Source organism: Mytilus edulis, chromosome 1 (assembly GCF_963676685.1).
Source record: "Mytilus edulis chromosome 1, xbMytEdul2.2, whole genome shotgun sequence".
NCBI lineage: Eukaryota > Metazoa > Mollusca > Bivalvia > Mytilida > Mytilidae > Mytilus > Mytilus edulis.
Genome location: NC_092344.1, coordinates 58,149,869 through 58,167,748, shown reverse-complemented (window position 1 = coordinate 58,167,748; position 17,880 = coordinate 58,149,869). Strand labels below are relative to the sequence as shown.

The 17,880-nt window shown below is 30.6% G+C and overlaps 2 protein-coding genes and 1 long non-coding RNA gene across 3 annotated transcripts in view; 1 reads left to right on the top strand and 2 right to left on the bottom strand.

Moving 5' to 3' along the window:
* The window catches only part of LOC139485663 (caspase-3-like), a 34,480-nt gene extending 29,091 nt beyond the window's left edge, over positions 1-5,389 (top strand). The window contains exon 11 of the mRNA XM_071270294.1: positions 5,135-5,389. Within this exon, the coding sequence (XP_071126395.1) occupies positions 5,135-5,266 (132 nt within the window). The 3' untranslated portion in view covers positions 5,267-5,389. The remainder of the gene's footprint in view (positions 1-5,134) is intronic.
* LOC139485827 (uncharacterized) overlaps positions 1-17,880 on the bottom strand; it is a 971,519-nt gene that overhangs the window by 208,605 nt on the left and 745,034 nt on the right. The gene's annotated exons all lie outside the window — the stretch shown is intronic.
* LOC139485679 (universal stress protein in QAH/OAS sulfhydrylase 3'region-like) overlaps positions 8,446-17,880 on the bottom strand; it is a 33,775-nt gene continuing 24,340 nt past the window's right edge. Inside the window, exons 2-4 of the mRNA XM_071270319.1 lie at positions 16,413-16,508; positions 14,749-14,855; positions 8,446-8,780 (exon numbers count right to left, since the gene is read on the bottom strand). Coding sequence (XP_071126420.1) covers positions 8,574-8,780; positions 14,749-14,855; positions 16,413-16,508 — 410 coding nt within the window. The 3' untranslated portion in view covers positions 8,446-8,573. The remainder of the gene's footprint in view (positions 8,781-14,748; positions 14,856-16,412; positions 16,509-17,880) is intronic.

Genomic DNA, 17,880 nt, shown 5'->3' with positions numbered 1-17,880 from the left:
TGCAATATATGTCCAATGATGCTGGATAAAAGCTTGCTATATATGGTACACAAACATTTGACCACCACTCTATTGCAATGCACAACATGTTAAATGTCCGAAGTTTAACATAAATATTTGCAATATTATAATAGGATTCACGGCTTAAGAATTTTGTCGTGTTCTTTAAACACTATGGACCAATACTGATAATCGAGATTTGCTAAACCTTCCACTTACGACATTTGTATTCCAGCCAAAGGTCGGAGCATCGTAACATCGTTGCTACATTTCAAAAGTCATTTACTTATTAAAGTTACTTATATTTAGTGCTATGTTAAACTATTCTGCATAGAAAAAAAAATATTATCTTGTTTCACTTAGTTTGGGAGTATATAACCGAAACTTTCTCCATTTTCAAACGAACAAAAGGCTGTTCTAGCATAAATCATATCTGCTTAAAGTTGTAAGTTTATCTTAAAATGATTTATATTCCTGTTAATACAAATTTATTTCATAGAAATCGTCATGACATTGTAAAAGCTAAATCATAAGTATGTTTTGAAATAATTTTATTTGGCTGTTTTGCATGTACCGAATTCAACATATACGGCCAAATCTTAAGTTTTCACTTTCACTGTGGTATAATAGATGGTTATATTAATAAATACATATTTGTTAATACTTTTATATAAGTTTTGTTCAGTTTTGATGGACGGTGTTCTAATTACTTGAAAAAATACATCATATAAAACTGAAAACTACCCCCTTTATTGTAAAGTCGCATACGTGTGTTCGAAACTCTCGTTTAATGATGGGTTCCCACTTTTTTTACGAAAAATTGAAAAAGAAAAAAAAAAGATTCAAGTTTTCAATCATTCTACTGCAAAAAGGGTATTAAAATAGGAGTTAGATATTCAATTTCGTTTTTCCTTGAAAACGACATGTGACCTTTCATAAAGATTTCTGAAAAACTGCACCATATTTTCTTTTGACGACCAGAAGAATCTCAAAGTACACATATTTCCGAATCCAATGACATATGATATAGCCGTATACAATTTTTGACGATAAAAATTTCGTAATTCCGACTTTGGTCACCGGCCTTATAGGGGAGGGGTAGATTTTAAAAAAACATGTTTAACCCCGCCACTTGGTGCGCCTGTCCTATGTCAGGAGCCTCTGGCCTTTGTTAGTCTTGTATGATTTTTAATTTTAGCATTCTTCGTTTATATATCGGAGTTAAATATGATGTCCATTATCATTTAACTAGTATACATTTTTGTTTCGGGGCCAGCTGAAGCACAACTCCGGATGCGAGAATTTCTCGCTAAATTGAAGACCCATTGGTGGCCTTTGGCGGTCATCTGCTTTTTGCTTGGGTTGTTGTCTGTACTAAATTTACTTCATAACGTGAAAACAATAAAGGTTTTGATAGAATAATGCCACTGTAAACCATAGAAGATTATTTATTTATCTATATTATATATACTCAGTGTCAACTCCTGCACAACATTCCGATCGTTTTCGAGTAAATTGTTTAATGGGAAGATATTTGACCTCAATGTAAAAAAAGAAGAAAAACAAAAGTATTCGGTGTGAAAATGAGTAAATGTCGATATATATCATATGTATTTAAGTCAGATTTTTGCATTTGGTAGTTATTTAAGGTACCAAGATTATAATTTAATAAGCCAGACGCGCGTTTTGTCTACATAAGATTCATCACTGACGCTCAGATCAAAATAGTTACAAAGCCAAAAAGGTACAATGTTGAAGAGCATTGAGGACCCAAAATTCCAAACTTTGTGCTAAATACCGCTACGGTAATCTATTCCTGGGATAAGAAAATCCTTAGTTTTTCAAAAACATTCAAAGTTTTGAAAACAAGAAATTTATAAAAATGACCATATAATTGATATTCATGTCAACACCGAAGTATGTGTAGGATTTTCTAATCTGATGTTTCCCTAAATATAGCATATTAATCTATTGTAATAAAAATGCATAATATCTAATAAAATTTGTAGATTTAGCTAACAAAGTCCTAATATTTGTATAAAGTAACATTCATTTATAGTGGGAAATTGTTTTAACGTTAAATAAGCTACAATTAAAAATTACTTGCTAGTCCCTCTCTGTGATTATTATTAGATAACTCTGGTTAATTCCCAATCAATCTATCATGAAGGGGAGACAAATAATTGTCGAGAAGACACCTCCCCACAATAATACAACTGTCATTTATAGTCTTTTTTAAACATGATGAACGGTTCTTTACTTTGGTATGAATCATTTTAAACGTATCAAATTTATGAAATTATATTCGTACATCAATGTTTTTGTTACACCAATAACAAAACCTGAAATATATTGAATTGATACATTTTGTAATAATTCGAAATTATATTAGAAACCTATACTTAATTATAAAATAATGAACCTGTTAAAGGGAGTCAAAACTCGCTTTACTGTTTTGCGAATAGGCACATAATACAAAGGAATGTCACTCTTGCATTAAACGGCACATCAATATAATTAAGTAACTGTGCATTCGTGCTCCACCTTCAATGAAGATTCTCAATTACAAGTTTAACCAAAAGTTGTTAATCTGTAGGATAGTGAAGACTAATGAAAGCTAACACACTGTAAAAAATAATTCTTTGAAATTTTTTTAAACTTCCTCAGAAAAATGCTCGAGCCAATTGACTTTCATAGTTCATAATTAGCGTTTTTACACAATATTTTAATAAAGTAGTAAAAAATTATTTGCTTCTCAAAGTGTAAAACGCAATAAAAATCGTATGCTTGCATCATCTTACCCAAATACAGATTTAACTAGGTCCTGAACATTTCGACATTTATTTGTTTATTTTTAAAAATATCGGTTTGTAACAAATCACAAGTACATGTTAAGATCCGACTAAATACCGATATCCCGATATCGTCGGGTAAATATGCTACTAAATGCTAGTGTATACCTTGCTGAGAACAATTCGTGTAATTGTTCATGACATCCTCATTGTTATGAAAAAAACAGATCATAGATATGTCTTTTAAATTTAAAATTTTACAATGAATGATTTTGTCAGAAATATATGATGAATAAATGATATGAGATCGTAGATATGTGTGTTCAAAAATCTTTACTGTAGGTGACGTATATTTTGTTATTTTTCAGCTATATATTCAGTAATTCTATTTTTTCAAAGAAAATTAAGATGTCTCCTAATATTCGGTGTATAAAGAAACACGTATAGTGAGCATTTGAATTAAAATCACATTTTGATATGAGTCATATTTTCTTTATTTTAACTAACTTGTGGTTCAAGCGTTCTCGGTCAATAAATAATTAAAAATTAATGTATATAATATATTTCTCTAAAAAATTGAATTATGTTTTTAACCCTCAGGTTTAGTTTGTAACCCGGATTTGATTTTCTCTATCGATTTATGAATTTTGAACAGCGGTATACTCTTGTTGCCTTTATTTTTCTTATTTATTATTTATAACCGTTGATGTAAATGTCCTTTGATTTTTTTTAGTCTTTGTTTACTCATTGGTTTTGATTGTTATTGTCTTTAATTTATTGAATTCGTCACTATCCGTCATATATCAAATATTAAAACAATACAGTCAGTTCTCATAATTGTATGTTTTCGAAATTGAGTATAACCATCGTTTACATCTAGAATACGGCAATGTATTTAAAACCAATTGCATCAGACGATGTGCATTAATATGAACGCTATTGTCCCGTGTACAATCAAATGTTCGTCAAAATAATTAAATTTGAAATGAACTCTCGAATTATATGTTCACACGAACGATTAATAAGAAGAAAAATTTACAAAATATAAACAAGTCGTCATGGTTTGTTGCCATGGTAACTTGTTAATGTAAAATTTGTTTTTATTTTTCTAAATTCCCTTTAATCGAAGTATAGTTAGAACGCATATAAGGCTATGCCTTATAACTTTTAATGTTTCAGTCGAATTTGTGCGTTTTTGTCTCATACTTTCTTCATTAACTGTTTATTGTATAACTATTTATAGGAAAATCCTGAAAAGCACTTTAGAAGCATTAAATTGAAAACGCATTATTTTCAGTGTTTCATATTTCTTCAGATACTTTTTGTTTATATTAACATTATAACATCAACAAGCTATTCAAATACTTTTCAATAAAACAGTTTGTATCAAACATAAACCATGTGCAACCTGGGCACTATTATTGAGTAAAACAAAATCAGTAAATTCATATTTCAAAAATCATAAACAAAATTTATAAATCATTTTGGTTCAATATCTCAAATTTCGTTAAAACTCTTTTATAGTAATCTATGACTAGTAACTTTTAATGTATAAATAACTTGTTACATCATTTGGCCGTTCAACATTTGCAGTTCGGGGATCACTAATCGGTCTCTATAGCTAGATGTTCGGTGTGTCTGTAATGGCCCTTTTGTAGCGTGCTGTTTGGTGTGAACTATCATGGCTCCTTTTTAAAGAATGTACTTTGACCTTTATTTGTTTACTTCTTTAAATTGTCACTTGGATTGAAAATTGTTTCATTGGCACTCATACCATATCTTCTTGTATCTATCTTTTGTAGACACAACGAGACACTCATTAACAAAATTATAAACCTTATATCTTTGATTATTTTTTTAGTATATAACACGACATCTATAACATAAAATATTGAATTGAAATGGGTAATGTGTCAAAGATACAACAGCCGGACCAAATAGCAAAAAACATCTTAATCCTTAAGAACATATATATGATATAAAATACAAAAAAAAACATACCAGACTAACAAAGTCCAGAAGCTCGTGACTTGGAACAGGCGACAACTGCGTTGGGGAACAGATAACATAATCAAATAACTCTTCTAGCAGCTAACGAAACCAATAGCATTGTATTGATATTTCAAATATCTTACGCAAAATTATCATATCATGACGTTTTTTAATGTCTCAAATAAATGCAACTCATTGCATGTTCATGATTGTGAATCTACAACATCTGTAACATTGTTATATGCAAATATGTATTTGCTTAAAACCAAACCCAATTATGAAAAAGATTATAAACATGTGTCAGAGATAATTTTATTGAAATAATTGAATAATGCTTAATTTATTTATAGGTTAACAGATTAGTAGGAAAAGACGGAAATTTCAAAAAGAAAGAAATGACTGTTGCTGAAGTGAAATCTAATCTCAGAAAAAAATTCTTCTTTTTCCCAGGAATCCATAACGACCCACCGGAACTGTTTTAATAGTTTCAATTAACAGGATATTATTTTGTATCTTAAAAAAATAGTATGTCATATTTTGTAATTATTAACTGTTTTATGAATAAGCTCTATTATTAATAACATCCTTCAAAGAGGTTGTATAAGAACATACACATTCTGTCTAAGAGCCCGGATTTTCATATCAATATCAGCTTAAGGTCCAAATATTATTGTAAGGTTCATATACACTTTTTTCATGAATGTTTTAGGACAATCGAGTGAATAATTTTAGGAAAACTATAACTCAAAAGGATAAAAATTCTTGCTTGAACCAAATATGACGTATGTGTGTGACAATATGTTATGGCTATCAAATATTTATGCAGATTGTTGCAAAGATTTTTACCATATAAAGACTAGTGAAGCTTACCCGATGAAGATTTATATAGAAACGGAAAATGCATGTATGTTTTATTTTCTTAAATTATATTTTTAGTCAAGAAGCCGGCAACCGGCGAATTCCGCCGGTTACTTCTGTTTTGGCGCCGGTTACTTCAAAATTGTCAAACATAATATTTTCACAAATTTTTATTTTTTAACAAGTCAACGAAATATTGATAATTAAACAATTCAATTATAAACGATTCATTTTCTGAAGAACAGAGATTTAAACATTGACTTAATAGTGTGAAGCAGATTATTCAATAAAAAAACAACTTTTTATCACTTCATGCAATTCCACAAGTTCCGGTACTTGTTACACGAGGAGAGCCTACATTAATCTATTTTTCGGCGGCAAAAATACTTTGTTACTTCATTTGAACGTAATAACAATTTCGTCCAGTTAATGTTAAATCAATGTATTGCATTAAAACGTCATATTCCTTTCCAAATAGCTTTTGAAACATTTTTTTTCTTCTAAATTTTCTTCGTCCGCCATGAACTGTTTACTAACTACGGATCGGAAATGGAACAGCTTTGACCGAAATCCGTATTTTTGAAATAATAACTGCGGACGCATGAATGGAACAGCTGACAGAAGAATGTCCTAAATGGAGAGAAATTACGCATTCCACACGCATTAACAGACTTTTTTTTAAGATTTACTTAATTAATGTATATAATTCCATATAAATGGATTGTTTAACTAACTCTGGGACTATAATACTAATAACAATATATTATGACCCAGCTTAACTTTGTATATCTTTTGATGAGAAACACTGAATTTATAAACATGATAAACAAGATAGTTTTTGATTTGAATTTGAATTTAAATATTATAATTTCTTTACCATTTTGACATTATAAAAAAAACCTTTTTAGTGCTAGATATTTAGTCGGTAGTTTCTCACATGAATCTCAACTTTAACAACTTTGAATTTGAACTGTTACTTTAATTATATACTCAGATATGAAATGAACAATATATAAAGAACATTATCTATATATGACCGATTTTACTATAGATAGTAAAAACCAAACATTGTAGCATAGTGTGCGAAGGAGCACTTCTATTTCAAATCTCACCACTTCTCCCTATTATATTCAGAAAGAGAAGACACGTCTTCCTATAATTCTGAAGTAGTGTGAGTCCTACATTATGCATTTAAGGATGTACTTAGGTCAGGTTTTTTAATTTCTGTCAGATGTTTGGATTTTTTTTTCTACTATACAGGGTACAAATATTTGCCCCATGACACCCCCTTTTTACTTTCATATATATATAAGACTTCAATTATTAACTCATAGAAGGTCATTTACCAAAATTTAAGCAGCTTGTACATTTCTCTCTTTCCATTTGTTTGCTCCTTAATTAATGCTCTTCTTACTTATGTGTCACGGTACTTGTCTATCCCAAATTCATGTATTTGGTTCTGATGTTATATTTGTTATTTTCGTGGGATTTTGTCTGATGCTTGGTACGTTTCTGTGTGTTTTACATTGTAGTGTCGTGTCGTTGTTCTCCTCTTATATTTATGCGTTTCCCTCAGTTTTAGTTTGTTACCCCGATTTTGTTTTTTGCCCATGGATTTATGAGTTTGAACAGCGGTATACTACTGTTGCCTTTATTTATGGTATCAAGTTTTAGATTTTTCCAATTTTACCATAGTACATCCTTAAAGACTCACCTTTTTGCCTGAAACAGTCCAATTCATCATTTGATTTATTGTATTAAGTATGTAAAATTATTTATACTGAGAAATAAAACAAAATGTTTTCTATGGTTTAGATTTATTTGTTAATTTAATGTCCTACAGTTAGATTAAAAATATTTTAAACTAATAAGATCAAATTTGAATCTTTTCCTGAATAATCACCATGTCTAACAGAGTTATGCCGTCGTCATTCTCCTCACACAACTTCAATTACTTGTTAGCTGAAAGTCTTGATATAGTGATAATAATATTTATGTGATCAACTTTAAAGAAAATATTACCATGTTGCTGCTCATTTGCCTTATCATCATAACAAAAATTGTTTGCATAGGACTAAATTTGAGTTTAGGAGCCCCCAGAATGATGGATTTTGAATAATTTGAAAAAAAACAATATGGGGACCTTTAACCGTTATGTTTTTTATATTTATGTGTTAGACGTGTCATTTAACATATTATAGGGAAACACACTGATTTTTGAGGTATATTTGTTTATCATCACTTACGAGACGATATGGTACTGTTATTTCAATTAAGAATATTGCGCAGTTGGCAATGACAAAAATTGAACCACAATTTAGTTATTAAAACATAAACAAAACAAAAAAAAACAAAATATCATACACACTGCATGTACAATGTACGATAAGTGTTTAATTATGACAATGCTAGACCAAATGTTTTCCAAATGTTCAGTTTAAACTTACAAAATGTATACCGTGTTTAATTTATTTTCTGCAGTTTGGTTGTGTTCAGTTGTGACCCCATAGGTTTATTGCTTATCTGGAAGAGACACACAAATAGATAGCGATTAAGGTTGATATAAATCTCCTTGTGTCTTCACAAACTAAAATTGTAAATATAAGGTAGACGAGCGTGGCATCTCCTCAAAGTTGAATGCTCTATGTTGACGTATAGATATCTTCATATAATGTATCTAGTGAATAGTAACTTTATTGACAAACGTTAAAACATTTTTTGTTGTACTTAGTTCGTAACTGTTATAATTTTTCATACTTATATAATTATATACCAATGACAGTTTTCTTTTTTAATTTATATGACTTACATGACATCTATACATTTCGGAAGCATACTCAATATTAGAATCAGTATTAATTGGACTAAAGGATTGAATATTTGTGAAAAGTATTTGAATGAAAGATAGTTATGTTTCGTAAATAGTATTTGCTATTTCTTTTCTTTGAATCTGCAAACAAGAACAGGTACGGGAGAATGGTGAACTAAATAATCACTGACACTTCCTAATAATGTTCTTCGTATTTTACCAAGACCTCTTGTTCCAGTTACGATCATAGAAGCATTTTCTTCTTTAGCAACACGGAGGATTCCTTCTCCAGGTTTCGGGGCTTGTGCACTTTTCACAACTCCGTTCAGCTGAAATAATAGTAATATGCTTTGTTATATACAAGTACGTCTTTTTTTCGTACTTGAACTACACTGTTAAGTTGCATTTATATACCCGGAAATTTGTGTTTAATTATAGTCAATTGTGTAAAGATGTTAATATCAGTGAAAATACACCTACGTCATGTAATTGTAGTACCTCCGAATATATTTATGGATCCATTTCCCATGTTATAACAGGAGATCTTAACATCGTTCAAGACCGAGAGTTAAAATCATTCCTCAGTAAAGGACATAAATATCGTCCCCCGTCAATTATTAATTGGAATGAGTGTCGTAATATCATCCACGACTCACTCCATACTTACTGTATGAAATGGATAAAACGGGAAAAAGCTGACAAAAAATCTTTGGACTCTTTTTTTAATTCAGTAATGAAGATAGTTGATATACGTATTCAACATTTTAAAGAACATTTTACTATAAGCAATAACCACAATAAACCTTTTTCTCGTATCAAACATAAACTAAAAGCCAAGAAATTTGTTTTTGTCCCGGCCGATAAAGATGCTAATAATATTATTATTGTTTGACGTAAATTTTACATTGAGGTTCTGAAAAAAGAAATCACGAATTCACTAACATTCCAACTGACTCCATTTTCAGAAAACGACATCTGTAACAAACATAAACTTTTAGCTACCGCTTTACAAGCAGAGCCAAATACAATGAAAGTCCCAACTATGTATTGGCTTCCGAAGCTACACAAAACAACTTACACATATAGATTTATTTCGTCTTCAAGCCATTGTTCCACTACTAAATTATCTATTCTTCTTACCAGCACACTTGGTACAATTAAAAACCTGATAATAAATTGTTCAAATAAGGCCTTCGAAAATAGTGGAATTAATTACTTTTGGAGTGTCAAGAACTCGTTGGAAGTACTTGATAAATTGCATGCTTATATTGGTGATTTTGAATCTGTATACCACATTGCCTCACATTCTCATTAACACAAAATTCACAAGCCTAATTAAATGGGCATTTAAAAAATCAGAATGTGAATATATATGTTCAAACTCTTTTAGGTCATTTTTTAGTAGCAATAAACAAAAATACTATGTCAATTGGACATGCTTTGATACTTTTTATGCCCTTGAATTTTTACTAGATAACATTTTTGTTCGCTTTGGGGATTCCGTATATCGTCAGATTATCGGAATTCCAATGGGGACTAACTGTGCAACACTTATTGCGGACCTGGTTTTGTATTGCTAAGAGTTGCAATTTATGACAAAAATAAGCAAAGACCCATCGAAACAACATCTGATAAACAAATTGAATAATACTTTTAGATACTTGGATGATATTTTGGCTCTCAATAATGACGACTTCAGTATGTATATTAAAGAAATTTATCTTGTTGAACTTACTTTAAATAAAGCTAAAACTAACAATGACCAATGCCCTTTCCACGATCTTGATATCTATATCACTACCGGAAAGCTGAATACTAAAATTTATGATAAAAGAGATGATTTTTCATTTCCTATCGTTAATTATCCATTTTTAGATGGTGACGTTCCCTTGTCACCATCTTACGGTGTTTATGTATGTCAACTTGTACGATTCGCTCGTGTATGTAACAATGTTTTAGATTTTAACGAGAGAAATTGATGTATTACTGAAAAATTATTACACCAGGGTTTTCGATATCACAAACTAGTCAAAACATTTACTAAATTTTATCATCGGTGTAAAGACATCATTCGTAAATATAGCTCAACATGCAGACTTCTTATACGTTCAAGTATTTCACATTCAATTTTTTATGGAAATATTCTTTATAAAGCACACAGGTGTCAATATTCACCTCAAAAACTACCAAAACCTTTGAATAGACTTATTAAGAAGGGATATAGTTACGATACTGTTGTCAGGTCATTAAAGATTGGCCACAGACCACAATTAATTCCTCTATCAGTTCTTTATAACCTTTTGCATCATTAAAAAAATTGCACCATGCACTTTTGTCCAATTTTTTGTGTGTGTAATGTATTGTCCTAGTCCAAATATATATCCAAAATTCAGAAAGATTGAAGCAATCACTTTTACAAATTTAGCCAATACACATCCATACCCCTATTGACAAGTCAAGAGATGTTCCGAAAACTGTAAATATCACCTTTTTGCACTTGACCTAATCACTCATTCCATATCAAAATCAGTTAAAATACAACCTCCAAAAATTTATTTGACCTCTCTTCTTTCATTTCCACCCAAAAAGATTTAAGGAATGAGTGAGGAAAGGAAAGAAAAAAAATTAAGGAAAAATACACTCTAATTAAAAGGAACTATATTCGTGGACAACGAAAAGCGGGGTCATTAATTGTGGTCTTGGGCCTATTAGGGGCCTAAAACTTGACCAATTCTAATAAAACTTGGCATGATTCAAGCTTAGTATATTATAAAACAGGTTACAAAGTTTCAAAGCCATATGATACCAAATAAAAAAAATGTGGCATTTTTTATATCTGAATTTTGGGTGCTGAATTGTGGCGTTGAATTAGAACAATTAAAACTATCAAATTTGAGCTTCTAAAAACCAAAAGATACCAAAACTAACACTTTTTAATGTCTCTATGTATAAGTTAACATCTATTTAAAGCAACAGAAAGCATATTTCATGTATCAGACTTATGCAAAATGGCCAGAAGTTAATTTTATATGAGCCTGTGCCAAAAAATAGAGGTTTTCAATTAGGGTGAGGCCTTATATCAAAAGTAATATTTTTCACTTACCACAATTTTCTGAAGTTGTTAAGTTATCAAACAAACTTTAACAGGTTATAAATGTACTTTTGATGGAAATATAAGTTTCAAATAGCATAATGCATGTGGATAAAATGGTCTTTAGCAATGTTATGCTTAAAAAAACAGATTGCCAGTTTAGGCCGTTCCCCACATTTGCATATTTAAAAGCATATAAATGATATGGGAGATGGAGATATACTTCTTTTTGCTAAAATCTGTGCTCAGATATGATAAAACATGGAGCCTGGATGTAAAAAGACTGTCACTTTCAACTATATATGCAGACAGTATGGTCTGATGCAAAGTTTATTAACTTTACTGTTTAAAAACTGAATGAAATGTCAGCCTCAAAAGGCCAATATTTAAACCACTAGCTATCCAACAGAAGAAAGTAAAGGTAGTCTGTGAAACAGAAATGGTTAAGCAACCAGTAATAAGTGTTTTTGATGTAGGTTCAGTGCAATCTGTTTTGGAATACAACTTTTAAGTGCATAGAACTTCACATTTCACCTGCTGCGTATACTGACCGTTAGACTTAGACTATTAAAACAGCACATTTTGCACTCTTTTTATGTTTTTATCTACTTTTTTTTGTGTTCAGAGTTCACAAATAAGTTAAACAACTGAAATAAATACCACAAACACAAATAGATATCAGAAAAAAAATGTCAGAGAGAAATTCATGCTGTTTTTGAAAAAATAGTGAAAAAAGTGAAAAAGCTACATTTTAGGCATTTAACCTGAAAAGTGATTTTTTCACAAAATTTCTATCAAATGAAAGTGAAAATCATTTCTTCTCATATAGTTTGACAAATCAATACCAATAGATCATTCAGAAAAGATGCCAAATTAAAAATTCTAAATTTGCTGAAATGCACCTCTTAGGCCACAGACCACAATTAATTCCTCTATCAGTTCTTTATAACCTTTTGCATCATTAAAAAAATTGCACCATGCACTTTTGTCCAATTTTTTGTGTGTGTAATGTATTGTCCTAGTCCAAATATATATCCAAAATTCAGAAAGATTGAAGCAATCACTTTTACAAATTTAGCCAATACACATCCATACCCCTATTGACAAGTCAAGAGATGTTCCGAAAACTGTAAATATCACCTTTTTGCACTTGACCTAATCACTCATTCCATATCAAAATCAGTTAAAATACAACCTCCAAAAATTTATTTGACCTCTCTTCTTTCATTTCCACCCAAAAAGATTTAAGGAATGAGTGAGGAAAGGAAAGAAAAAATATTAAGGAAAAATACACTCTAATTAAAAGGAACTATATTCGTGGACAACGAAAAGCGGGGTCATTAATTGTGGTCTTGGGCCTATTAGGGGCCTAAAACTTGACCAATTCTAATAAAACTTGGCATGATTCAAGCTTAGTATATTATAAAACAGGTTACAAAGTTTAATTGTGGTCTTGGGCCGATTGCATATTTTGGCGTTAATATTGATTCACTTATAGGGTCTATGCATCGGAACTTAACACTTTTCAAAAACCAGTTGTTGGCATGACACGGGTTATGTTCTTCTCATATATGTTATGATGGTATGATACTAAACCCCTAACGAGAAGGATTGTGCCTGATGTTCATATGATGAAATCATAATCTTTCAGTCAGTTTAATTGAAGTCTGTAGCTGTCATGTCAGTTAACTGCTAGTAGTCTGTTGTTATTTATGTATTATTGTCATTTTGTTTATTTTCTTTGGTTACATCTTCTGACATCAGACTGGGACTTCTCTTGAACTGAATTTTAATGTGCGTATTGTTATGCGTTTACTTTTCTACATTGGCTAGAGGTATAGGAGGAGGGTTGAGATCTCTCAAACATGTTTAACCCCGACGCATTTTTGCGCCTGTCCCAAGTCAGGAGCCTCTGGCCTTTGTTAGTCTTGTATTATTTTAATTTAAGTTTTTGTGTACAATTTGCAAATTAGTATGGCGTTCATTATCACTGAACTAGTATATATTTGTTTAGGGGTCAGCTGAAGGACGCCTCCGGGTGCGGGAATTTCTTGCTACATTGAAGACCTGTTGGTGACCTTCTGCTGTTGTTTTTTTCTATGATCGGGTTGTTGTCTCTTTGGCACATTCCCCATTTCTATTCTCAATTTTATATGTAACCAAATTGACATTAGATGATGATTTTCTGCTTTTCATGTCTTCTGTGATCTGTTGCTATTTAAAGGTTTTAATTTTTTTTCTCTCAAACTATTGGCTGCTTTTGATTAGAGCTTGAACCTAAAGTTGTGTCCTTTTCCTTCTCGATGTTGAGGTTGTTGTTCGGAAGCTGCATTTTTAATTCTATGTTATAATTTGGTTAATACCTACGACCCCCTATTTAGAAACTATATGTTTTCTAGGCATTAAACTTAAACAAACAGAATCAATTACGATCCACTTTTTATAGAATATCTAAATTGTTTAATTTTAAAAACAGATAAGCACAATTTGTTAATTTAACATTCAGTTCCACGAGACGAAAATGATTCTAATGTACGTTATATGGTCACTTATTTCATTACCTCGATTTCCTGTTGAAGTGGAAAAGAGAAAAACATTCCATCGTATGTACAAAATGTAAACTGTGAATACCGTTCTATTAAATAAATGTTGATTTTTAAATCGACCAAATTCACTTTAATTTTTACATAGATTTCGGCGAAAAACATAGCAATTGACAAAAACAATAACCTTAACATTCCATTCTATAGCACTGATAAACATCGTATCTATCGTCATTTTTGGTTTTTCTATTTAGAAAGGCAAACAATAATCGATGAAAATAATTTTAATGTAATGAAAGCGAATCAGCACTCTATGTAAATTTCGAACTGATATCTGTTAGAAACAACCCATAATCCTTTTATCAAATATAAAATTGAGTGTTGTTTTTTTTTTCTTGTATCTTCTCCAAAAATCTTTATTTAATTCATCGACATTATATATCTATTGGTTGTAACTTTTTGACAGATTAACTTCTGATAAATATATCTGTATCATCCTATCTTGGATTTTCTAGTGGCTTATAAGTTTTCTCTACAGTCCAATATTGTCTTGAATCCATTACAAATTATCATGATTATCGTATATTTGAAACACAGCCTAAAATAATTAAAAAGCAGACAAAACCATTTAATACTTATAGATTTGTAATGAATCGGGTTTACCTTCAACCTCTTCAGTAATTCTCCAAATTCTTCCAACCTACTTTGGACCTTTTTAACCTCGTGATCTAGGATAGTTTTGAACGCATCTACGTCACCTGGGTTTGGAGCTTGCAAATAAAATTACATAAATGTTGATACATGTATTCATAATAAATATGGCATTTGTTTTCAAAAACGGATGATCGAGATAGAGATATGGTGAAATTTTAAAAACACCAAAAAATGCTTTTTGGAAATTGCATGAAGAAAAGAGAGAATTAACATAGGTGTGCTAGTATAGTTGCGAAATGTATTTCATATGAAACACATATATGTTCAAATGGTCAAATGGTGTCCGAGATACATCATCATGAAACATAAGAAACGGTTCGACAGGTATCGTATACAAGTTTATTGTGATAGTTTAAGTACAAACGGCATCACTCTAGTTTCCAATGATGTTTCATTTGTTCTTTGTATCAAGAAGTTTATTCAACAATAGTACTGAATTCGTTTTGAGTGTTATCCAGTCTTAAATACATAAATCTTGAAATGACCTATTTCTGACACTTAATTAACAGATAAAAACAAACTGAAAAGGACATACACTATGTATACTAGTATAAGGTGTTTATCAGTATGTCACTTCATTCTTGCGAGAGGATATGTAATATGCAAATTTTACCAAAAGAATCTTTTAGAACCATTTAAATGAACGATCTGTGAATCATATGAACAATTTTAATGCTTACAATTTAAACACTGTAACCGAACTTTCTTTTGCAGACATTAATTAATTTACCTCTACTTGCCGTTATCTAAATGGGTTACGTTGATTTAAACCATTACAGTTAAACTAATCGAAAATAATAATGATGTTCCTGGCATCATGTATCTACACGACGAGTAGATTTTGTAGAAACAAAAACATTCAGATACATCAGTATCAGTTAGTGAGAGAATGAATGAGCATGTAATCTAATAACAACTCAATCTATTTAGTTTAAAACGTTGCATACTATTGGGAATTCAAAACGCAACATAATTAAATTGATAGGAAAAAATCAAGCATGGTCCTTTTTTGGGACAACAGCATGGGAATGCAGGGCGAATCAATATCGAACAACGATTGCTGTGTCTTTGATGTTTGTTGGGTTATCTTGGTAAATATAATATACCTATAAATGTTTCTACAGAAGTTCGTAGCAGAAGTTTGGAATATTTATGAATGAAAATATATGCATCGCTATTAAATAATGAGATTTGCAAATGAAACAACTCTCTACCAAAGATCAAAGTACAAAGATTAAACAATTTAAAGTCACATGTATCATTTATCAAGGATAACAAATATTTGATTTAATATTTTGATCAGATATCATCTTCAGGAGGTTTATAAATACCAAAATTTAATAACAATCAGGTTTATAAATACCAAAAATAAATAACAGTCAAGACCAGATAAAATGTTCTGAATCGTCACGCACGTTGACAACTATCCATCCTCCGTTTATGATCAGAATTTGTAAAATTAAATTAAACATTCGAATATGAATTTCAGTCCCACGTAACGGAAATGGAATAATATGAATACAATCTATCTGAAAAAGGAAAATGCAGGAAAATTATATTAAATATTAACCAATTAAAGTCGAAGACACTTATAAAAGACGTAAAAAACATACAATGGTACCAGTCCGATGCTGTAAGAACTTCGCTCATCTCTACACAATAAACCAATATCACGTGATCATCATGTCGATGTACATGGCTTGCGTACCCTGTAAATAAATGTGTCAAATATAGAATAAAACTAAATTGATATTGGCAAATATAAATCAACAGAATAAAAAACTTTGTTTTCTATTGTAATAATTTGGCAGTTTATAAGGCTATACAAACTAAACTGCCTTCCTCAATATTTTTAAAAAGCGTTTCAATTATTCGACATTTTAACATGATCGTATATTTATTTATTTTCACACTGTGCACTAAACGACGCAAGACAGTTGCTGTACTTAATTACTTTTGTAATGATTGTATTGACGTTTAATAGAGTCAATAATCATATGAAAATTATGAATGGTCAAGTATGACGTTAATAACATTCATATGACATCACGGTGATATCAAAAACGACATTACTGCACTCAAATTCCCAGACTATTAATCAATTATCAATTGAAAGCTAGATTATTACATACTGGTTCTTAGCATTACTATGATATTCAACGAATATTGTTGCTTATGAAAACATTTCTACTGTAGCTTTCGAAAGAGTAGATGTATCTAACCGGCATTCGGTTTTTTGGCTTCTAACAAAATATCGATATTTAATAAAGCAGATAACGTATATTTTTTAATTGATTTGGTAGCATGTCTTTGCACTATAACTGACTTGATTGCTTCGAACTTCATCAAAACACCATGAAAACTCTGCTGTCATGAAAGAGCTTAATGTTAATACTGCTACAGACAAAGAAAGATTAGTAAACAAATCAGTATGAAGACTACTTTAAAGCAACTTTATTTTAGCTGATGAAAATTGAACTAAGTGCAAATATCAAACTGTTTGAAAATGAGTTAATACAGAAATAAATCAACACAATTTACAAATATATGAGTCATCTTGCATACTGCGTTAGTGGTGAGGACATTTTATTTTAAATTCATATCGTAACATTTCATTTTGGGTCTTTATTGTTGTAAATTTAAGCCATATCTTAATCAATAAAATACAACGCTTTGAAAAAATAAGATATAATGATATCACTTAATAAAGTGTCATGGTTATAATCAATATATGCAAATTGCCAAAAACTATGAATAAGGGCAACAATAGTAAACCGCTGATAGAAAGTCATAAATCGATTGAGACAAAAACAAGTCCGGGTTACAAACAAGAATCGAGGGAAATACATCAACTATAAGAGAAAAATAACGAAGGAACAGAAACACTGTAGTGAACAAAAAACAAACGATTATGCAACGCACTCAGATAACAACTGCCATTTTCCTGACTAGGTACGGGTCATTTAAAGAAGGGTGGGTTGGTGTTGTTGATAGCCAAACCTTGCACTTTTATGGTAATGTTAAATATAACACTAAAATGACACCATTTCATAACAGGAATATAAAATGTTTTTGTACTCG